The sequence below is a fragment of the Saccopteryx leptura genome, chromosome 1, assembly GCF_036850995.1.
Source record: "Saccopteryx leptura isolate mSacLep1 chromosome 1, mSacLep1_pri_phased_curated, whole genome shotgun sequence".
In the NCBI taxonomy this organism is placed as follows: domain Eukaryota; kingdom Metazoa; phylum Chordata; class Mammalia; order Chiroptera; family Emballonuridae; genus Saccopteryx; species Saccopteryx leptura.
The window spans coordinates 79796362-79819926 of record NC_089503.1 but is presented as its reverse complement, the minus strand read 5'-3'; the positions used below and the strand labels follow the sequence as shown (position 1 = coordinate 79819926).

The 23565-nt window shown below is 49.2% G+C and overlaps 1 protein-coding gene across 1 annotated transcript; it reads left to right on the top strand.

Annotated features, from left to right (window-relative positions):
* Nucleotides 1-8656: 8656 nt before the first annotated feature.
* On the top strand, nucleotides 8657-22370 carry GPR83 (G protein-coupled receptor 83). The gene is made up of 4 exons (XM_066370793.1): nucleotides 8657-9165; nucleotides 13454-13579; nucleotides 16556-16689; nucleotides 19695-22370. Exons 1-4 carry the CDS (start codon nucleotides 8782-8784, stop codon nucleotides 20317-20319), a joined length of 1269 nt encoding a protein of 422 aa, XP_066226890.1. The 5' UTR covers nucleotides 8657-8781; the 3' UTR covers nucleotides 20320-22370.
* The last annotated feature ends 1195 nt before the right edge of the window (nucleotides 22371-23565 follow it).

Sequence of the window (23565 nt, the reverse complement as noted above, 5' to 3'; positions counted from 1 at the left end):
GCCTGATGTTGGGCACCAGTTGTGGACAAGTTCTGCCGGGGGTTAGGACGATGGAGATGCAAAGACCCGACTTCGAGACCAGGTTCAGTGACGCAGATCCACTTTATTCAGGAAGTAAGCTAGCTTATATACATGGGTTCAGCCTATAGGGTGTTACAGCGTGTCCTTCATAGCCAATGGCTGAAAAGATCAGGGAGCTGTGTGGTTGGCGCTAAGTCACTTCTTTATAGCAGGCGAGCTTCCTTCCTGGGTATGCCCAGGAGCCTTCTGGGAGCTGGAGTATTCTCACAGCATTGCATCAGCCACAGCTGCTAGAAATGCGCTCTGCACTCCATCCACAGAACTACATTTTTAATTGTGAGCATTATGCTTTGCTCTTGATAGAATCATCTTTGTTTCCTCTTTTTATGTCCCAATTATTAACCCTGGCCACATTGACTTCTGTGGTAGTAAGTTGATCTCTAAAAAAGTCAAGGTCTTCCTCAAGAGAATCAAGATTCTTTGTGGTAGTCAATGAATTCCTTTCCAACGATGCCTGAGCTTCATCAATATCATATTCAAGGATTATATTAGCCGCCAACCACAGACACATTTTATCAGGAGGAGGAACTAAAGCTTTGCAATACAAGTTATAAGCCAGTATTAATCTGGTCTCCAGTGAATTTGTAGACTCTTTTCTTCTACATGTATTTTAGAATTTCTAAATTCTGCTTAATTTCAGGAATCTGACCTTTTAGCCTTTTTTGAATTTTTTGAGCTAGGTTGAGTTCCATACACTTATACTTCTGACTGTTCATCCAGCTTCTTTAGTACTGTATCCACAGTCTCATTCCCAAGCTTTTTCATGAAGGAATCTACATCTGCCACAAACAGGGCCTCAGGAGTCAATGGGCAAGCCACCGGCCTCTATAGCCACTTCTAAACCTCAACCATCTTTAAGCGACTATCTTGGAAAATGAGTGCAACTCCTTAATGGTATTTAAAAAAAAAATCTAGTTTGTCAAGATCTGACCTTTACATGCAGACCCTACTTGTTTACTTCACTGTGTAGTTTTGTCCTCAGAGAGGTATGATTATATTATTATATTTCAGACACCCCACGGTTCCTCTGTTCCACTGCCTGCAAGCTGAAAATTAGACTAGAATTGCTAGAATTTTTCTTTATCAGAGCATGAACTTTATAAAATAGAAGTCAGTATAAAATTAATATGAGAAAAGACTTTTTTTTTGTGCTCAAAACTAATGGCCTCAGGTGGTAATTTTAAAAAATCTTATTGAAGCATTTTTCAAAACAGTGGAAGATCGATGACAGCTATTGCTTACATCCTGTGAAAATGAGTTGTAGACCCAGTGATGCCTCCTAGAAACATCTTTCAACAAAAATTTCACTTGGTATTATTTTTAAAAAGACCTACTAATCATCATTCCCTCCTCAAAAAGATGCAGTATTAATCAAGTAGCTTAATTATCCTCTTTTACTTTCTGAGGATGGGATTTGAAGCAAAGCACACTGCAGAAATAAAAGAGAAGCAGAAAAAAAATAGCTCAATAGCAATTAAGAACATAGAATTAGAGCTAGGGCTAAGAAATCTGACTCAACTGTAGGGTTTCAGAAAGTCTCCTTGAAATAGTAATTTTATGGTTTTATCCACGAGAGGAACTATAGCATCTCCTTTATGCCCCCATCAGAGACCTAATGAAAAAATTCTCACTCTAAGTGCTTAACCAGCAACAGAACCAGAAAATACAGTTTTCACAGAAAGTAGGTTTTACAATGAGTTTAGAAGGTGGAGGTTTATATCATTTTAAGTGATTAAAATTTAGATATGTCTCAGGATCCTAATAGATAGAAAGGAGTATTCTGAATTAAGACTCGTATTTTGGGTTGTCTGAATCCAGGTGCAGTGTGTCTGCCATGATACCGCCATTGCCCTTGTGTGAGTACTGTGCTGTGTTCTAGGAAGTAAGATTGGGAATAAGGTCATTCCTGGTCTGGAAGAGCTAACAGTCTAGTGGGCTAAGTCACAAACCGAGTACAATAGGGAAGTGCAACATCAGGGAGTGAGTCGCATGTTACAGGAGCGCTTTTCAATGAGTTGATTGGGGACACTGACTACTTGTTCTGGGATTGTGGCAGTCAAAGGGCTGAGAAGTCTTCATAGGAGAGACAGCATTTGATCTGGGTCTTAAATGATGATGAGTTTTTCTGGCCCTGGGGGGTGGAGGGGAGGGCGGAGAAAGGATGGTTCTAGACAGAAATAGCATCTTCAAAAACATAGCGTAGATGAAACTGGTGGCCTGTGAGATGATCCCAAGACTAACCATGGCGAACAAATGAACAACAAAAAAGGAGCAAGCATAAGGAAGTGAGGGAAGAGTGGGATATAATGAGCTTAGTTTGGAGCTTGTTGAATTTTACGTAGGCGGGGGTATTCCAGGTGAAAATGTCCAATCCACAGTTGAACATACTGCTCACAAAAATTAGGGGATATCTTATCTCTTCATATTCATTTTGAAATATCCCCTATTTTTTGTGAGCAGTATATAATATTGAACTGGAGCTTTCAACAGAGGTGCTAAGTAGCGATACAGATCTTTGAGTCATTGGTGAGTAATGGCTGAGCTCATCCAGGGGATATTTAATTCAAGAAGAGCAGATAATGGAGAGCAGCACCCCAAAGCACCATTTAACTAGCAGTCCTAATGCTGCCATTAGGAACAACTAATGCTACCATTTATCTACATTATGCATTAAATGGGCCTTGATGAGTTGGCCCAAGAACCATACAACTTTCTATGTGAAAATGCAAAGTAAGTTCAAGCAACTTACAAAAAAACTTTGGAGCCATGAACTGTGAGTTGGAGCTTGGGCGTCCTTCCTTTTATTTATTCCAACTATATCTTCTTAGCTTCTGGCTCCAGTGTACTGGACTTTGGCAACCAATTCCAGCATGACCTACCCCCACACTTTGTGCTTTCATTGCATTTGAGAATATCTTCAGCAATACTTTATATTTCAGGTCTGCTTGGTTCATTTGTAAGTCAAGTATGAAGACATACTTTTGCCATTGATACAAACTTGAGTGACTGCTGTGTGCCTAGCATGGTGCTAATTGCTCTTTTTTGCCCTCTGTCTGCCATGGTGATTGATACCAGAGAACTGTGGTTATGGTGAGTTTTTTAACTTTTCAGGGAACAATATTGGTGTCAAAGTAGCAATTGCGCCTGACCAGGTGGTGGCGCAGTGGATAGAGCGTCGGACTGGGATGTGGAAGGACCCAGGTTTGAGACCCCAGGATAGCCAGCTTGAGCGCGGGCTCATCTGACTTGAGCAAAAAAGCTCACCAGCTTGGACCCAAGGTCACTGGCTAGAGCGGGGGGTTACTCAGTCTGCTGAAGGCCCGCAGTCATGGCACATATGAGAAAGCAATCAAAAGCAATCAATGAACAACTACGGTGTCACAACAAAAAACTGATGATTGATGCTTCTCATCTCTCTCCATTCCTGTCTGTCTGTCCCTATCTATCCCTCTATCTGACTCTCTCTCTGTCCCTGTTAAAAAAAAAAAAAAGTAGCAATTGCTTGTGGTACCAGGAATGTTGATTTGGTGAGGCTGTCAGAAACACCTCTTTCTGAGGCCTCTGTGCGATATTATTCTACAATTCTTCAACTAGTTTTTATTGTAACATTTGTGAAGTGATTTACTGTTTTTCTTTTTTTTTTAATGTCAAGTTCATTTGAAAGAGCTAAACACTAAACTCTCTGTTCTCTGGCATGTTCAATATGTGTGACTATTATTAGAGGCAGAAATACATGTAATTACTGTTTGGCACATACTGACGACACACGGTGTCCCTGGTTTTATCCAGAAGGCACAAAAGAAGGAGCTGCTTCTGTCAGAGGCTTTGTGTCTTCCCAAACCTCTAGTAATAGCAGTGGTGATGTCACAGGACCGATGAAGCCTCTGAGGAAGGAATTTTCTTAGTAACTCAGTAGGGTTTGATGGGCAGGAGGATGTTCTTGGTTCATTAAGCACTCGGTCGTTCCATCGGTTTAGGATAAGTCAGGGACAGTGAGCTGGGCTGGGAGCTCAGGAGGCCCAGGCTGAGCAGAGAGATGGATGCCTGGGGAAAAGGAAGAGGAAGTGGTTCTAGACTGTGTCTAACCTTGGATATTGTCAATACTCCCTCCCCCTTCAGTACTCTGGTCCAACTTCCAACTTCCAGCACCAGTATTTGTGTGCCTGAGTGCCTTTTCTTTCCTCTGGAGCTTATTTAAGCTGCCTACCTGGAAATCCAGAAGTGTAGGAGAATTATCATCTCCCCGGAGGAGCCTTCAGCCAGTGATGGACAGGAGTTGGTTTGTAGATATCCCAGCTCCCTTGCTCATTGGCTTGGATAGCGGATGTGTGTGTTTTACACTGGCTTTCCCAGCAAGATTAAGCTCCCATCACCACAGTGGCAGCTGGCCTGACACTACCCTTCCCTTCCTTGTTCATCTTGCCTTCCTTGTCTCACTTTTTTCAATCTCCTACTAGTGTTTGCCTTCACCTCCAAATAAAGCCATGCATTAGAATATATATACATATAAAAAATTAAATAAAAATAAAAAAATAAAAAACAAACAAAAAAAGAATATATATACATATATATATAATATATGTATGTATTTTTTTTTAGAGAGAGAGGAAGGGGGAGAGAGAGTGGCATCAACTCATTCCATTTAATTGTGCCATTTATTGCTTCTCATATGTGTCTGACCAGCGCTCGAACCAGCAACCTCAGGATCAAGCAACTGCCCTTGGGTTTGAGCCCTGACTAAAGCTCATCTGGTGACCTCAGGATGGAGCCCACAACTTTGGGGTGGAGCTGGCACCCTTGGGATGGAGCCAGTGACCCCAGGCTCAAGCCAGTGACATCAGCACCTTGGGACAAAGCTCTAGCCATTGTACCACCGGCCAGGGCTGTATTAAAATCTTTACTTCAGGATTTGCTTCTGCAAAAAGCTAAGAACTTAAATGTTACCCCATCTTTCAGAGAGAAAGTTTCAGGCCCCTGGCCCTCATGCCTACAAGATGGGCATGGTGAGCAAGGAATCAAAGCCAAATCTTTAGCTAAGTGGTCCAGATTATGCTTGTGTACTTTTGATTTCTTTCTCTGTACTCAATATATTCTTCCTCAACACTGGGAACAATTCGAGTAACCAGGATTCTGCTTTCTTAATTACTATTATATTCCAGCCTCACCTCTCCCGATGGTGCTAAGTCATTTTTTTTAATTTTTCTGAAGTTGGAAACGGGGAGGCAGTCAGACAGACTCCCGCATGCACCCGACTGGGATCCACCTGGCAAGCCCACCAGGGGGTGATGCTCTGCCCATCTGGGGTGTTGCTCTGCTGCAACCAGAGCCATTCTAGCGCCTGAGGCAGAGGCCATAGAGCCATCGTCAGCGCCCGGGCCAACTTTGCTCCAATGGAGCCTTGGCTGCAGGAGGGGAAGAGAGAGAGAGAGAGGAAGGAGAGGGGGAGTGGTGGAGAAGCAGATGGGCGCTTCTCCTGTGTGCCTTGGCCGGGAATTGAACCCGGGACTCCTGTACGCCAGGCTGATGCTCTACCACTGAGCCAACAGGCCAGGGCCTAAGTCATTTTGATGAAACATCAAATCTACCCAAGCTCTTGAGTTACATGTTTACAGCATCTCTTGGTTTATTGCCTGTAACTAAATACCTATTATTTCATCTTCCTAGCACCCCTGTCCCTTCTCCTGGGATCAGTCACATAATTCCCTTTCCCAACCACAATTTCATGGGACCTGCCAGGTGCCTCAGCAGAAATGAAAGACTTCTGCTTGCAATCCTCACCCCCCTGGATATATCTGCGTAAGGAGTGAATGCAAGGTGAAAAACGAGACGAGCGTGCACTTCTTCGAACTTGCTGATAAATTAATGGAGAGAGGTAGGCTAAAAGGTCTAAGGGGTTGAACTCAAAGTAGGATCTTTCATGTTTGACTTCAAACTGAAAATTCGGCAGTCAAGATTGCTTCCTTCAGTCTCTGCTAACCTTGCTCCTCCCCTTGCCAGCACCTTGATTTAGGGCTCATCGCCTCCCCTGGATCACTTAGCCTTCAAATCTCCTGCCTCAAGCTGAGCTCCTCTATCTTCCATTTAGTTGCTAGAGTGTTTTCTCTAAAATGCAAATCTGATCTTGTCAGTCCTACTTATAGCTCTTCTGTGAATTCCTCTTGCCCACTGCAAATTGTTGAAGTCCTTGTGAGGATTTTAAAACTGGTGAGGCTCTTCTTGTTCAGGTCCCTGCCTGTTTCTCCTGGGCCTCTCCACTCACCTCCTTGCAGAACACTCTATTTTTAAAAATTAATTAATTAATTACTATTATTATTATTTTTAGGTGAGAGGAGGGGAGATAGTGAGGCAGACTCTTGCATGCATCCTGACTGGGATCCACCTGGCAACCTCATCTGGGGCTAATCCTTGAGCACCAAGCTATTTTTAGCACCTGAGGCTAAATGGTTGACCAACTGAGCTACCCTTAGCACCTGGGGCCACACTCAAACCAATCAAGCCACTGGCTACAGCAGCAGAAGAAGAGCAAGGAGAGGTGGTGGTGGTGGGGAGAAGATGGGATCTTCTCCTTTGTGCCCTGACTGGGAATGGAACCCAGGACATCCATATGCCAGACTGATGCTCTATCCACTGAGCCACTAGCCAGGGCCAACACTCTATTGTTTTGTTTTGTTTTTTAACAGAGACAGAGAGTCAGAGAGAGGAATAGACAGGGACAGACAGACAGGAACGGAGAGATGAGAAGCATCAATCATTAGTTTTTCGTTGCGCACTGCAACACCTTAGTTGTTCATTGATTGCTTTCTCATATGTGCCTTGACCGCGGGCCTTCAGCAGACCGAGTAACCCCTTGCTCGAGCCAGCGACCTTGGGTCCAAGCTGATGAGCTTTTGCTCAAACCAGATGAGCCCACGCTCAAGCTGGCAACCTTGGGGTCTCGAACCTGGGTCCTCGGCATCTCAGTCCGACGCTCTATCCACTGCGCCATCGCCTGGTCAGGCAACACTCTACTCTTTACATTCCTGCAGTCAGTGAATGTCTCATACTCATGCTCACTCCATGTCTTTGTAGGTACCATGATTCCCTCCTTACGGAGTACTCCATGTTCCTCCCTCTGCATCCTCCTCCATGGCCTGTCTGTTGCTGGTCCCTCAGGACTGAGCTGAAGCGTCACTTCCCCTGGGAAGACTTTCCTGACTCCCTCATACCTTGAGACGTATACCTTATATTTTATCATGATGACCATTTTCTAATTACTCAGTAATGGAGGAGCTTGACCTGTGTCCCTGGAGTTTGAGGGGGTACAAAAGCTGAGGTCTAACTTTCCTGGAAAAGTTCCAAAGTGAGAGGTGGCTGGGCTGTCCCTCATGGCCCTGTGGGAAAGAGGGACTTTGGGGGGAGAGGCCTGTTTTTCAGGGTTTAGGTGAAACAAAGGTGCAGGCTTTCCCGGGGCCAAGTGGACACCTAGGCTTGAGTCATCTTATGGAGTCCCAGCCCAGCAGCACTACTCAGGGTGAGATAACAACAGAAAGAGTCTATCTGGGATTTGCCATTAAAACAGGGGTGAAGTGGTGTTTACAGACATTTGACCAATTATTGCGACCTAGTACCAGAGTGCAGTGTGGTGGAAGAGACATACAGGAGTCTCTGAAAAACCCACAGAAAGGAAAAGGAAAGCTTTTCACCAAGGTCAGGAAAGTGAAATAGTTTCCTAGGATTTTACAGCTAGGAAGTGACACAGCTGGAACCTGACGCTCATCCCACAGGATCAGGTGGGGACTGGTAGGTCAGGGTTGAGTGGGAACGACCTCACACTGGGAGTGAAAACAGTGAGCAAGATACCAAGGTTTCCTGGAAAGAAAGTAGGTAGGGAACAAAAGAACCTGGGTAATATCCCAGAAGCCAGCCTCAAAGGCTTCAATGGCAGAAAATTCGCAGTTAGCCAAGAAGTGGGCACGTGGCTACTTACCTCTTTGGATTCTTTGATCTGTCCGAGTTTTTCCTCCTTTGAAGTTTCCTTGGAAAACAAAGCCTTCCACATTAAGTCTGAGTAAGTGGAAGGAAACAAAAAGTTCAAGTCCCCTCAACACAGCTTAAGTCTGGTCACGGAAGGGTCCTGGAGAAAATCGATTACATTGTTAACTTTGATTCCAGAACCATCAGGACTTAGGGATGCACCCCAGCCTTGGAACCGTGCCAGGGCTGAAGCTCGGACGCAAAGCGGTGGGATGTATCCTTGTCGCCGAACAGGGAACCCCCGGGCAGGCAGACAGATCTTCGCAGGGTGCTCACGCAACCCCAACTGGCCCCAGCGCGGCTTCCACCCGCCCCGCCGCGGTTCCCAGAGCGAGCTGGCGAGTGCGCTCTCGGGAGCCAGGCTCGTGCGCCCGGCCGGACTTGTAGCTCTGGGTGGGAGCGCGCCGGTGGGGGAGCGGCCTCGGAGCTGGCCCCGCGGAGCGCGTCACCGTCGCCGCCGGAGACGCCGCGCTGCCCAATCGGCGAGGCGCTAGGTCGCAGCCCGGGTGCGCAGGGACTTATAAAAGTGCGGCACAGCCCAGAGTGCGGCTCGAGGGCTGGAGGCCGGCGGCGAGCGGGCGCCTGCTGGGCGTGAGCGGCTCGGCGTTCCCTCCCCTCCGGCCCGCGCGCCGCTCCCCGGCGAAGACAGCTGGACCGCAGGGTCCCGGGCGCGGTAGCCCCTGCAAAATGGTCCCCCACTGGGCGCTGCTCCTTCTCCTCCCATTGGTGGGAGCCACGGAGCGCCCCGAGGGCCGGGAGGACAAGCCGGGCCTGGCAGCCGCCCTGGCCGCATCCAACGCCTCGCATCCCTTCTGGAGCAACTACACCTTCTCCGACTGGCAAAACTTTGTGGGCCGGCGACGCTACGGGGCCGAGTCCCAGGACCCCAAGGTGAAAGCCCTGCTTATCGTGGCTTACTCCTTTATCATCATCTTCTCGCTCTTTGGCAACGTCCTGGTCTGTCATGTCATCTTCAAGAACCAGCGAATGCACTCTGCCACCAGCCTCTTCATCGTCAACCTGGCCGTCGCGGACCTGATGATTACGCTCCTGAACACCCCGTTCACTTTGGTGAGCCCAGAGGGGCCGCGCCGCGCCCTTCCCGGGCCCCCAGCGCTGAGCCTTCCTCGGCGCTCTGTCCTCTGTCCTGCTGCCCACCCTCCACCCCCACCGCGGTTCCTCTCCTCACTTCTCTCTCCCACTCCCCTACCACCTGTTTTCCTGTTTTAATCTCTTAGCCTCTCTTCAATCTTGCCCTCTCATCTCTAATTTATCAACTCTCTCCTGTTTTTCTGTCTCAGACTTTTTGTCAGTCTCTGCCTCTGTCTTTCTGTCTGTGTCTCAACGAAATCTTCCCTTCTCCCTTCTCTATCTCTGTCTTCATCTTTTTTCCTCTTGTGATTCTTTCTGTGCCACTGAGTGCCTGTGTCTGTCTCTCCTTGCCGTTCTCTCTGACTCTTGTCCAGTTGTGTTCTCTGTCTCTGTCTCTCTCTTCCACCGTCTAAGCCAGATCCTCTGCAGCTGTGTAATTGAGATCATGGCTTTAGTGTCAGCAGCCAGTTGTGAATGAATGACTGTTTCCTATTTAATTTTAATGTCACTGAGCATAAGCCTATTTGAGAATTGAGCTTGTAAATCAAAGCCACTTGGAATGTCAGCAGAGATTGTAACCTAACAATTTCTGTTGTAACATCCCCTAACCCCCACCCCAACCACCACCAAAGTGCAGCCTGTTTAATACACCCCCCTCTGGATGCTGTTTTGTGCCACAGCTGAAATATCAAACAATTGCTGCTTATTAGTGGAACCTTAGTGCGTTTTCCTAGACCAGTTATTTAAATTGTGGTTCTCTTCTGTGCTTTGACCGTGAGGCTGTGCATGGCTGTGTTGGGGAAGAGCTGGGGCATCCACGCATGGGTGGCGGGGGAGCCTCCTCATTGGCTCTTCAGCATTCACCGCGTCATTTCTGTCCCTCTGTGACTGGGGAGTGTGGTGTTCATGGATGATTTGAGACTATGAAAGCTTTGACTGAGCAATCCTGACAGCTAAATCTTATGTTTTTGTAGCACAAGTTACATTTCTTTCAATTTGTAGAATAGCAGTGTAGAATTTGGGCTATCACCAATGCAGTATCTGTTCATTTCTCTCTGCATCTCATTGTTGTCTGTCATATTTTAAGACTACATAAAATATGTCTCTAGTGCTCACTTAGGAGAACATTGTTCACATTTTGCAAATGAGGAAACTAAGGCACAGAGCTCTTCAATCCCTTGTCCAAGGTCACTTGGCTAGTAATTGGCAGAGCCATGATGAGAATTACTTTTCCTGACTCCAGTCCAGAGGTCTGTCCACTAAGCCATCCACCCAGGAGAGAGGGGAGGGAGCATTCTTGGACCATATTAACCATCTGCTACTACAAACCATGAGTTTTTCCTGTCTTCCTTCTAGCCTACGTGTAAAGAGTTCTTGACAGCTCAGGATCCTCTAGGCACAAGCCGAGGACAGAGGCCATTGCTCCACTACAGGCCCCCTGCTACCGTGAAACACGAGAGAGGGCATCTCTGGCTCCCTTGACTTCCCCTTGGTTTCTGACCTGATAATCTGCAGTGCTGGAGTTGGCCTGAGCCACCCAGGATGGAAACTGGAGGGTCCCAGGGCACGGCCTTGTGCAGCTGCCCAGAGCAGAATGCATGGCTAGCTCTGCACAGACATAAGGGTGAATTGGGAGGGAGGCCATGGACCCCAGGCCAGACTGCAGCCAAGAGCTGGCAACCCCTGCTCTGGAGGATCTCCTGGGAAGAGGGGATGTCAAGGTCCTGAGAACCCAGCACACTTCCAGGTTGATCCAAAGCAATGTTGCCTTCAACCTGACCGTTGTACCTATCGCAATCCAATCTCCGATCAGAGCTTCCAAGGTGCTGGCAACCAGGGAGAATGAAACGGTTGAGGGGAGGGTCTTTTAAGGCTTCAGCCAGGTTCCTCCACTGGGTCAGACATTCTGTCTTCAGGCTGTTGTCTCTTGCTGTCTTCTTTACACACTGTATCAACATAAAGTCAAGCTCTGGTCAGTAGGAGAACAGTTACTTCCAGTTCCCGTGGTAGAGACATTCACAGAGTGTGGTGAGACCTGGAACAGGGTCATTCATTCTGGCCTGCTATAGTCCCACGAGAAGGTCAACGGAGAGTTTACAAAGAATGTGGCATTTCAGAGGGGCCAGGGTAAGTAGCAGTTTCTCAGGTCAAGATGAATGCTCAGTGCAATCAGAGGGACTTGTGAGAACAAAGAACAAAGACAAGTGGCATTGAAGTTCATGCTGTGATGAGGGACAGTTGAGTGGCACAGTGCAGCTAGCACAGTGGAGGCAGGAAGCACCGTGGGGGAACCAGCAGGGTGGAGGAGTAGCTAGGTGGTCCAGAAAGGAAGGCTGGGCCCAGGCTGGAAATGGGCCTGGACACCTGTAAGGCTTCCGACTCTGTCTTCTGATGATGATTCTAAACAGGAAAGTAACAATGTGGTTTAAAAAATATATTCTCGGCAGCACGAAGGCTGAGTTATAAGGAGACGAGACGGGAGGACAAGGAAAGCCGTCAGGAGGCTGTAAAAGGTCCAAGTGAGGGGTGATGGGGGCCTTGGGACTAAAGAGGGAAGGGATCGACGACAAACCAGTTGGAGGTAGCACTAGCTGGCTCTAGCAATGCATTGAAGATGGGAGGTGAGAAGTAGACGTAGCTAAAGAGTGCGATTCTGTGATGTTACTGGACTGCTCCGAGGCCTTGTGTCGCTCTTCCTTGCCTGTTCCAGAGATAATAAGGTCCATGATCTGCTGGCCCAGTTTCATGATCTGGCCAGACTTGTCCATGACTGTTCCACACACTGCAGCAGCCGAAACCATTCAACACCCTACTCCCCAAACAGATCCTGGGATTTCCAGTAGAGTGCCAAGGACTTTGTTCTTATCCCCACATGTGCAAATCTGACCTATTCTTTAAAGCCCATCTCAGATGTGTCATGTTGTAGTAATGACAGTTTGCAGTGTTAAGTACTTGCTATGGACTAGACATTGTTGTACCTGCTTTACTTGTGGAGTCTCTTGTTTGATGTTCATAACAACCATGTGAAAAGTGTTAGCCCCATTTTATAGATAAGGACAGTGAGACTCATAAGGCCTATGTGCATTGCCCCTGGTGACAGCTCTAAGTGGCAAATACTCTGCTGTGAGCCACTGCACAGTGTTCTTTCTGTTGGCCTGACTTACTCTGTTTTTCTCTATCATCTCTCTGCCCACTCACACCCTGCATGGTGGCCCCATACCCTTTGCCTGAGCTTCCTGAAGGGTGTTACATATTTTCTGTTTTTCATCCAAGGTACCTGAGTCCTTTGCCCAGACCGGAAGCTCCTTTATCAAAACCAATGCTGGACTCCTCTTGGGCCCGGGACATTACTCACAGGAGCTTCAAGCAGTGATTGAGTGAGCAAACAGCCTGGGCCGATGTGGGCTGAGACCCAGGCTGGCTCCGAAGCCCTTCCACTGCCCCGGGAGCTGGTCTTACCTCCCTGCTTTTCCCCTCCCTGCTCCTGCCCACACCTCTGCAGGTCCCTGGCTCTCTTTCCCAAGTGATGCACCACAGGCCTGCCAGCCAGCGTTTGATCACTGGAAGGCCCGCTTAGCCAGCGCTGGAGCCCACAGCCCACATGCTACCTTGTGACTTTTCAGTTGTGTCTTCCCTGTGATTCTGAATTCAAATGGGCCAAGCATTAATTTTATTATTACCATAAAATAGTGACTATTTATTTCTATAATACCTTTCTAGCAATCTGCCAGATGTTGTGTCCCACCGTTTATAGACTTTTAAAACACTAAATTCTTACATAAGTCAACAGAGTAGAGATTTTTAAGCCTTTTTTTCTCCCACAAATGCAGAAACTGAAGTTCAGAGCGATTACATACCTTGCCCAAGGCCACACAGCTAGAAACTAGTAGAGGCGGGAAGGCTGAGTTACCAGGGGACAAGACCGGAGAACAAGGCAAGCTGGGACAAGGCTTGTAATGATCTAGGTGAGAGATGACGGCAGACTTCACGAGGCCCATGACCTTGGAACTGAAGCCCAAGGCCCATGTCCTTCCCGTGTTCTGCTGGCACCTAACAGGGCTGGGCCCCAGCCCCATGATCAGAGTTTGTGTAGTTGAATGATCGACAGTGAGTCGTGCTGGGGAAAATCACGTGTGACCCACTGTCCAGCTGTGAGGAATGGAAGAAGGGAGGAGCTGGATGGTCCTCGGGGACCACGGGGGTCGGGACGAGGAAGGGTCAGGGTCGAGGCCTGTCTGTCTCCTGACCTCTGTGGGCTTGTTTCCAGGTCCGCTTTGTGAACAGCACGTGGGTGTTCGGGAAGGGCATGTGCCACGTCAGCCGCTTCGCCCAGTACTGCTCCCTGCATGTCTCCGTGCTGACGCTGACCGCCATTGCCGTGAACCGCCACCAGGTGAGGGCGCCTGCCCCCCAGCGCCCTGCCCTCCCCTCCCTGCCTTTGTTTTCCAGAGGGGATGTGGGGCCCTGGAGACAGTAGTTTAACCCATTTTCAATGAATGCATTTATCTTCTTGATCAGTTCTAGCTTAGATTAGGTTTATTTATCCGTTTGTACTAGGTGCTGCCAAAGTTTATTCCCGGTTTGCTGCTCTAATGAAGACTCGCTGCTAGCATTTTGTGTCTCAGATATTAATGAACAGGCTTTATGGGTGGAAAAGCAAACCTGGAGAGTCACAGATGAAAAGAGAGCGGCAAAGAATTGCAGGTTGGAGATAAGGCTCCCAGCTAGGAGAGGAGCATTGCGTTGCTCAAGCCTTTGAAGAGGCAAACAGGCTAGGCCGTGCAGGTGGCCAGAGCAGGCAGTGGGGTGTCCATTGCTCTGCACCATCGGACACACGGGAGTGGTGAAGGGAACTGAAGAGGCCCCGAGAGTGTCCGTCCTGGAGGAGGACGGCTCCGTGGCAGGCGTCTTACACTAACCAGTTCAGTGAACCTGTGGGTGTACTTGGGTCTGAGCTGAATCAAGGAATGGAGGCTCAGAAAAGTGCACATGTGACTCTTCCAAGATCACCTGCTTGGCAAGTGGTGAAGATAGGGTTAGGACCAAGGTCTGTCGGTCCCACACTTGGATCACTAGTTCTTGCTTCTCTGAGAAAACTCAAGGGCACCCACAAGGCCAATATCATAAAGGCCACCAGGACAAAGAGAGAGAATTTATTCTGAATAGCTCTAAGAGGTGCCATAAGAACCAAGAGTCGGGAGGCTACAAAATGCAGAGTCAAAGATGCAGCTTAATATGAGGAAGAGGTTTTTTTTTTTATTTATTTTTATTTTTATTTTTTACAAGGACAGAGAGAGAGTCAGAGAGAGGGACAGACAGGAATGAAGAGAGATGAGAAGCATCAATCATCAGTTTTTTTTTGTGACACCATAGTTGCTCAGTGATTGCTTTCTCATATGTGCCTTGACCGTGGGGCTACAGCAGATTGAGTAACCCCTTGCTGGAGCCAGGGACCTTGGGTTCAAGCTGGTGAGCTTTGCTCAAGCCAGATGAGCCCACGCTCAAGCTGGCGACCTCGGGGTCTCGAACCTGGGTCCTCCGCATCCCAGTCTGATGCTCTATCCACTGCACCACCGCCTGGTCAGGCATGAGGAGGAGCTTTTTAACAGAAGGGTCCGAAGGTGCACACAGTGCCTGGGGATGTAGTGAGTTTCGTGTCAGCAGCCACGTGTAGGCGAGGTCTGATGGGTGTTGTAGAGGAGCTCTGTGCCTCTGACCGGGAATGGGACTTGGCAGACCGGGAGATCTCATTATCTCCGCGGTGCCATGATTGTGACGTTTATATTGCAGGTGCTTTGGTGCAAAGTATGAAAAGGTTGCACATAAATGTTTCCTACCTTTTCTTCACCTTTTCCCCTAATTCAACAAGAAGGACTCTGATTACCTTTGCCTGGCCTATGCTTACCCTGTTTAATACAGCTGACTAGGTGTTGACCCTTGGGGTAAAGGTGGGTCTGAGGAACAGGGGGGAAGTCTTGCCCATGTTGACCCCATTGCTATGACATATACCCAAAGGTGGGGCCCTGTCCCAAAGCCTGCAGAGGCTGGGAGCAGTGTCTGGGGCCTCTGACCCAAGCTTCCACTCCCTTTGGCCACCTGAACGATGGAAGAAGGGGGAGGGGGCAAAGATGGCCAAGTCCCCACATGGAGATGTGCTGGGCCTCTTTAAAGCCTGGTCTCTTCCTCTATAAAATCTTGAAGAACTTGAGAGAGAACTTTGGGAGGATCCAGCCAGAATGTTCGGTGTGTCTTGGCATGGGCCCTGAGGTGGTGGCAGTGCTTTATGACCTCTCTCTGTGAGCCTATACTCACTTATACCAAACTGTGATTATATTATAATGATTCTAATCTTAAAATGAGGACACTGTTAAGTTCCTAAGTGTTTATTATAAACTCTTTAGGAGACTGAGCTGGCATACAGCAGCAATTCCAAGATGCTTTTCAGGCCGAAGCCTACAATACTGGCTTTATTACCGGCCTGCGAAGGCTCTGGGGCCCCCTGCAGTTTTAGTCGTGGCTTTTGTAAACAGTGCTGTGAATCCCAAATCAATGTCAGTGCAGCTATAAATGGTGAGAGTCTCCTCTCCATGACTCCACCCTCAGACCCTCTCAGAGCCCCTTATGGACTGAGGGGGTCTAGAATCTTGGGGAGATGAGATCAGAGCCCAAGGGGGAGGCCGGCCACGGCTAGTCCGTCTGTCAGCCTTGCTGTGGGGGCCGTGGGTGTCCTTCACCCCTCCCCGTCCTCTCACTGCAGCCTGGTCTTGCCACGGATGACCTTCAAAAGGCATCTGAACTGCCAGGAGTCGGTCCAGATGACACCGTCCTCCTACCCCTGGAGGTGGGCTGTGGCTGGTGCGGCTCAGAGTCTCAACAATGAGTTAATGGGTACTTTGCTGCATAAATAGAACCTACCTGCTTTAATTTTTTTTTTTTTTTTGTATTTTTCCGAAGTTGGAAACGAGGAGGCAGTCAGACAGACTCCCGCATGCGCCCGACCGGGATCCACTCGGCACGCCCACCAGGGGGCGATGCTCTGCCCATCCAGGGCATCGCTCTGTTGGATCCAGAGTCATTCTAGCGCCTGAGGCAGAGGCCATAGAGCCATCCCCAGCGCCCGGGCCAATTTTGCTCCAATGGAGCCTTGGCTGCAGGAGGGGAAGAGAGAGACAGAGAGGAAGGAGAGGGGGAGGGGTGGAGAAGCAGATGGGTGCTTCTCCTGTGTGGCCTGGCCCGGGAATCGAACCCGGGACTCCTGTACGCCAGGCTGACGCTCTACCACTGAGCCAATAGGCCAGGGCCAGAACCTACCTGCTTTATTGTGACAGGTGAGCTATGTCATCTGTGTTTCTCATCTGCTTGCTTCCAGGTCATCATGCATCCGTTAAAACCCCGGATCTCCACCACCAAGGGTGTCGCCTACGTTGCAGTCATCTGGACCATGGCTGCCTTTTTCTCACTGCCACATGCTATCTACCAGAAATTATTTACCTTCAAGTACAGGTGAGATGAACTGTACTTGACTCAGAGGGCTTTGACGAGGGGAGCATGAGCCTGCCCTGGCTCCCAGCGGCACCAGTGCCCGCCGCACACAGCCGTTCTCTGCCTCTCCACACCCCATTGCTTCCAGGCCTCTGCCTATCCTCCTGTCTCAAGGAAACTCATTCTCTCTGCTTTTTCTAATCTTTCCTTCTCAGCACTTTTAGCTTCCTCCTTATTCCCTGTCCAGCTTGTCTGCAAGGCAGCACTGACGTGCCTCTGTGACTGGGAGCACGCGCCCCCCAGACTGAGCTCTGAAATCACCCAGGCTGTCTGCACGGTGTTGTATGAATTCTCTTCCACGATCTATCAATACAAACAAAACCTGCATCTCTGTGTCTGAGGCAGGGCGCTCCGCCTCCCCTACCTCCTATTCAGGTTTCTTTGTCCTAGGCTCTTACAGAATGAAAATTACTTTTAAAGCACTGTTTTTTTAAAAGTGAGCACTCGTGTGTGCTACTCATTTATAAAGGCGGCCACCCCCACTAGACTAGGGTTGGGGAGAGCTGGCTCCATTTCTGAGTTTGTGACCTCGGTGTCCCTAGCACTCAACTTACCTCCACGTAACAAGCCCTCGGCCCATATTTACTGACCGACTGACCGACTGAATGAGTGAGTGCATGAATGAGTGTGAAGTGATTTTTGTTTGTTCATAGTTGCTCTAGATGAGATTCCTTAGAAACAGACCCCGAGATAAAGGAAGGTCATTGTGCCTGTGATTTTCAAAGGAAGTGCTTCCAGGAGTAATGGTTAAGGGCGTGGAGAGTTAGGACAGCCATGGGGCGGGGTGTGTGTGTGTGTGTGTGTGTGTGTGTGTGTGTGTGTGTGTAGGAAAGGGTGCGATTGGGAAGGAAGCCGTAGCCTACTCCCTAGGGCAGTGGTCCTCAACCCCCGGGCTGCAGACTGATACCAGTCCGTGGCCATTTGGTACCGGTCCACAGAGAAAGAATAAATAACTTACATTAATTCTGTTTTATTTATATTTAAGTCTGAACGATGTTTTATTTTTTAAAAATGATCAGATTCCCTCTGTTACATTCGTTTAAGACTCACTCTTGATGCTTGTCTCGTAAGTGCGACAATTATATTTAAAAATACCACAGGCCTGACCTGTGGTGGCGCAGTGGATAAAGCATCAACCTGGAAACACTGAGGTTGCCAGTTCAAAACCCTGGGCTTGCCTGGTCAAGGCACATATGGGAGTTGGTGCTTTCTGCTCCTCCCCCCTTCCCTCTTTCTCTCTCCCCTCTCTATAATGAATAAATAAAGTCTTTAATAAAAAAAAAATACCACAGATTTTACGCCGGTCCCATAATTTTATTTTGTGCATTTATCCATCCCACCCTAAAGGCCGGTCCATGAAAATATTTTCTGACATTAAACTAGTCTGTGGCCCAAAAAAGGTTGGGGACCACTGCCCTAGGGAGCTCCGGTAACAGAGATGTGCCAAGAGCCCGCGGCAGCGGGAGCTGGGCCTCCCTGTCCCAGGCTTCCCTTGGCAACACGGAAACTCAGCCATGCCTGGCTCTTGGTGGATCTGTGGGAAGTGTCTTCAGCAGTCCTAGGCACCTAAGAAGGTCACAGTGCCAGCTATTTCTTGGAGGCAGGTCGGAGCTGGGGACCTGGCACTCTAGACAGATAAAGGGGACCTGAGGGTGTCTAGGGATACACTGCTGGCCTGTCCTGAGACAAACAACACACACTCCTGTGACGTAAGCAAGGCCAAGGGAACACACTGAGGGCCTATTTCAGCTACCTTAAAAGGCTCCCTCCTGAATTCTAGGACATTGGAATGAATCACATACCCAGCTTTCCCAGCACTCAGATGCCCCATCCGCCTTTGCACAGGGCTGTTTTTTTTCCTGCTAACAAAAGTACAGAGTTCTTTCTTTCTATCACTAGTGAAGACCAGCAGCACGTAGAACAAGAGCAACAAGCCACATGGTTTGATGAGGAAACAGCCATTTTGAGCGGCTGCCCAGCTGACAGCCTGCTCATACTGAGTCTGGACATTTAGATAAGGGCCTGAGCTTAGGGTCCCACCACAATGCCTGCCTTTCTTTTCCCTGGCCTCCTGTTTAAATGGCCTGTTAGAGTTGAGCCTGCATAAAATTAGTAACCACTGCCTCACCAACCTTGTAAGTATGTAACAGGTGCTAGCTACCTTGCTCTGTCTCCTGCTGGGAGACGGCCTGGGATGGAGGGCTACCCTTCCCCCGGCTCATCGCAGCCCTGCTCTGGGATTTGTAAACAACACATCTTGTGACTTGACTGTCTTTGGGGGAATGTATTGAAGGGCTGCCTTCAGAGTGGCAGTAGGGTTTTCTCTTCCAAAGTGGGAGCACGGTTACCTGGGGAGCTAACTGCTGCCCCCTTGTGGGTGGCTTGTGCCTCCTCATTCAACAGGTCACAATCTGCATATTAACACTCCAGCTCTGGGTTTCCCAACACACATGGCTATCCCCAAAATGCTTGGAGGACTGGGTACCTTGTATGGAAAATAACTATGTTGATTCCAACATCGCCACTCGCATTTTCAGGACCCAGCGTGTCTGCCCCATTCCTTGGTTCCCCTGTGGAACGGGAATAGGTAGTATGATGGGGAATTCCTGAATATGTTGTGCCCCGAGGGTGGGTTGGTTCTAAGATGAGGAGCACCAGTGTTGCAGTCATTCATTGAACAGATATTTATTGGGTCTCTATCATGGGCTAGGGATAATGCCAGGTTAAGAGGACACAGAGAGATCCAGGTATACTCCTTATCTTTATAGAACTCCCAGCATAGTGGAAAAGCCAGAAATGTAGTCAGGCAATTAAGCTGCAGCAGCAGAAGTGCTGTAACAGGTGGCTATGCCAGGAGTCAGGTGGAGGGGAGGCCGTGCTTCCTGGGCTGAGGCCTTTCCACACTAATTACACGCTCCCCCCCCCCCCCCATCTCTCTGTGTGTGTCTCTCTTACCCTGCCCCTAGTGAGGACGTCGTCCGTTCCCTGTGCCTGCCAGACTTCCCTGAGCCAGCTGACCTCTTCTGGAAGTACCTGGACTTGGCCACCTTCATCCTGCTTTACATCCTACCCCTCCTCATCATCTCTGTGGCCTACGCCCGCGTGGCCAAGAAGCTGTGGTTGTGCAACACGATCGGCGACGTGACCACGGAGCAGTACATGGCCCTGCGGCGTAAGAAGAAGAAGACCATCAAGATGCTGATGCTGGTGGTGGTCCTCTTTGCCCTCTGCTGGTTCCCCCTCAACTGCTACGTCCTCCTCCTGTCCAGCAAGGTCATCCATACCAACAATGCCCTCTACTTCGCCTTCCATTGGTTCGCCATGAGCAGCACCTGCTACAACCCCTTCATCTACTGCTGGCTTAACGAGAACTTCAGGGTAGAGCTGAAGGCATTACTGAGCATGTGCCAGAGGCTGCCCAAGCCTCAGGAGGGGCGGCCGCCTTCCCCAGCCCCTTCCTTCAGGGTGGCTTGGACAGAGAAGGGCAGTGGTCGGAGGGCTCCACTAGCCAGCACCCTCCTGCCCTCCCCCCAACTCCAGTCTGGGAAGACAGACCTGTCTTCCGTGGAGCCCATTGTGGCGATGAGTTAGGGGAGGGTGGGAAGAGGCAGGGGGAGGGCTCTGTCCCCAGCTGAGATTAGGAAAGGGCCTGAGGACAGAGCCTGGAAGGAGCCTGTCCTCTGATATGTGACCTTAAGCATGCTGGAAACAAGTTCCTACAGAAGCCACAGGGCTCTTGAGTTCCTAGAAGACTGCTTAGCTTCCTAGCTACATTTGATGTGACAGCTGAAAGGCACCTACCGACTGGACACGTTGGTGAACTCCTGCCTGAGAGACGCCATGAGGCGCATCACTGTGGTTCCCTGAGCCTGAGAACAGGACAGCTTCAGCCCAGATGGAGGCCAAGTCAGTCAGCGGGATCCGTCAGCCGCCTCCAGCTGTCAGGCAGCTGCCTTACCGCCCTCCCTGCCCCTGAGCACCCACAGATGACACCTGAATACTTGGGCGTGGCTGACCCAGGTGCAGGGAGCTGGGCTTGCAGAAGGTCTGTTGACCAGTGCAAGGTTAGCGAACCAGAGCTGGCACAGGTTTTCATGCCTCGCTTTGTGACGTCACTGGACCAGGATGAATTGCAATTCTACGGTGGCCTGGATGCCTGACAAGAAAGGACCTGTTTGGTTCCTTAAAAAAAGTTATTAAAACTTTGGAAAATTCAGAAAAGCATAAAGGAGAAAATCATCCTCTTCTCCCACCAACTTATGATAAGTTATTAGCTGAGAATTTATTTGCAACTTTTCGTTTTTGTGTGTGTGTGTATTTTTTTCTTATTATGAATTACACATCTCCGTGTAGAGATCAGCAAGAAGCAGGGCAGGGCAGAGAACTCTGGAGCCTCTCTCCCAGGAATAGTGTCCCCAGAAGAGTGGGAAGAGTGGTGGGGAGGGACGCAGGGAGAAGACTGTCACGGAGCAGACGCCGGCCTTCATCTTGTAGTCAGTGGTGAGAGGGGCCTGACTGAAGTGCCTCTTCTCAGATGGCGGCCCTCTGATGAGTGGGGGAGCAGAACTCCTCCAAAAGGCACAGTTCCTTCCCTCCTTCCCTCTGCAATCACACAGGACAGATGGTGGGAAACATCGCCCTGCTCTCAGAGGAGATGAAGCTGCAGGCTTTCCATCACACATTTCCAAATCATTGTGAAGACTCCTCACCGCCCAGCCTGTCTAGACAGGCCATTTCTCTGTGTGGTCTGACTAATAAGGCCTCTTCATGGTCAACATCACCCTGGCAGCTTGCGTGTGCCTTGTAGAAACCTGTGGCAGTGTGATAAGCCTTAAGGACTCAACCTGCCAGGGAAATCTCGTTCTGGAGGCTGAGCGTTTTCAGCACCTTCCATCTGGTCCCGAGTGACTCGCCATGTTCACCCAGATGAGAGACCGTCAGGCAGAACAGAGCTTCATTCACCAGCCCTACACAACTGCCACTCTCACCGGTCTTAGGTTTCTTTCTAGCACCAGACAGACCCAGAAAGCAAAGCATGGATATGGAGCTGAGTGGGAAACAGGTTGGGGGGAAAGGGGTTTGCCCAAGGTTCACTTCGAACTCATGGCTGTTACTGAACTCGGTCCTATCACTTACTTCCCTATAATGAACCATAGGGCTTTGTTATACTGCTTTGTTTATGAGGTTGTTCAAAAGTTTCAGGGTATAAACTTTGGAAAGTCACCTTCTGAACAGTGGGTAAAAAACAAACAAATGATCGCAGAGGGAGATTCCTGAGCTCACAGGGGAACCCAGGTGGATGTTTCTGTTGTCTCTGTAGTATTGAGAAGTAGGTTCTGGTCCTGTCTTAATGCTGCCATAGAAATTCTGTGAACCAGAAAGAGAACAGGCAGCAGGGACACAGTATCACTTAACTTTGCCCCTGTCTCCCCGAGAGCATCTGGAAATATGGCCGAGTCACAGGCGAGCTTTTTGCTGGGGAAGTTCTCATCGTTGGCCCGCTGGGTTTGAGTCTCCTGCCTATGTCTTGTCTGCCCCCTCCCCATGTGCCCTGTATGCCTCAGAGCAAAAAGTGGTTTGTATTTGTGAATGTGAAATTGTAAAACTTGAGACTTTCTAATGTGCTATAATGACTACTTCATTGTAAATTGCTCCAGTCTCAATAAAATAACCTTGGGTGTGTGGACTGTGCTTCTCAGACTTGTGATCAGGCCACAGTTGGAAACCTTCAAAATGGGGACCCACATGGATCAGACAAAGAGCATGGAGATCACCTACCCAGACCCCAAATTTATGGCTGAGGAAGTGTGGACACAGGTGGTGAATAGCCACTGACTCTTGTCTCATGCTCCTTTTGCCAGGCTGCCTGCCCAGTCCCTTCTCTTGTGATTGTGCATCTGTGCTGTGGATTTATTTATTTTTTCTATTTTTCTAAAGTGAGAAGTGAGGAGGCAGAGGGACAGACTCCCGCATATGCCCAACTGGGATCCACCCAGCATGCCCACTAGGAGGCAATGCTCGGCCCATCTGGGACATTGCTCCGTTGTTACCAGAGCCATTCTAGTGCCTGAGGTGGTGGCCATGGAGCCATCCTCAGCACTGGGGCCAACTTTGCTCCAATGGAGCCTTGGCTGTGGAGGGGAAGAGAGAGACAGAGAGAAAGGAGAGGGGGAGGGGTGGAAAAGCAGATGGGCGCTTCTCTGTGTCCTGGCCAGGAATCGAACCCAGGACTTCCACATGCCAGGCTGATGCTTTACCCCTGAGCCAACCGGCCAGGGCCTATGCCAGGGGTCGGGAACCTTTTTGGCTGAGAGAGCCATGAATGCCACATATTTTAAAATGTAATTTCGGCCTGACCAGGCAGTGGCATAGTGGATAGAGTGTTGGACTGGGATGCGGAGGACCCAGGTTCGAGACCCCGAGGTCACCAGCTTGAGCGCAGGCTCATCTGGCTTGAGCAAAGCTCACCAGCTTGGACCTAAGGCCGCTGGCTTGAGCAAGGGGTTACTCGGTCTGCTGAAGGCCCATGGTCAAGGCACATATGAGAAAGCAATCAATGAACAACTAAGGTGTCGCAACAAAAAACTGATGATTGATGCTTCTCATTTCTCTCCATTCCTGTCTGTCTGTCCCTGTCTATCCCTCTCTCTGACTCTCTCTCTCTGTCCCTGTAAAAAAAAAAAGAAAAGAGAGATACTATGTGCCTTGCCAGCACCTCAAACTTAGTACATTCAAAACTAAAGCCATTACAATGAACAACTAAGGTGCTGCAATGAAGAATTGATGCTTCTGATCTCTCTCCCTTCCTGTCTGTCTGTCCCTCTATCTCTCTCTGTC

Excerpts from the sequence above, each read along its gene's own strand:
- GPR83 (XM_066370793.1), top strand. The coding sequence starts at position 8,782 with ATGGTCCCCCACTGGGCGCTGCTCCTTCTCCTCCCATTGGTGGGAGCC. Across the intron at positions 9,166-13,453 it reads TGAACACCCCGTTCACTTTG|GTCCGCTTTGTGAACAGCAC; the intron begins GTGAGCCCAGAG and ends GCTTGTTTCCAG. Across the intron at positions 16,690-19,694 it reads TTATTTACCTTCAAGTACAG|TGAGGACGTCGTCCGTTCCC; the intron begins GTGAGATGAACT and ends CCCTGCCCCTAG.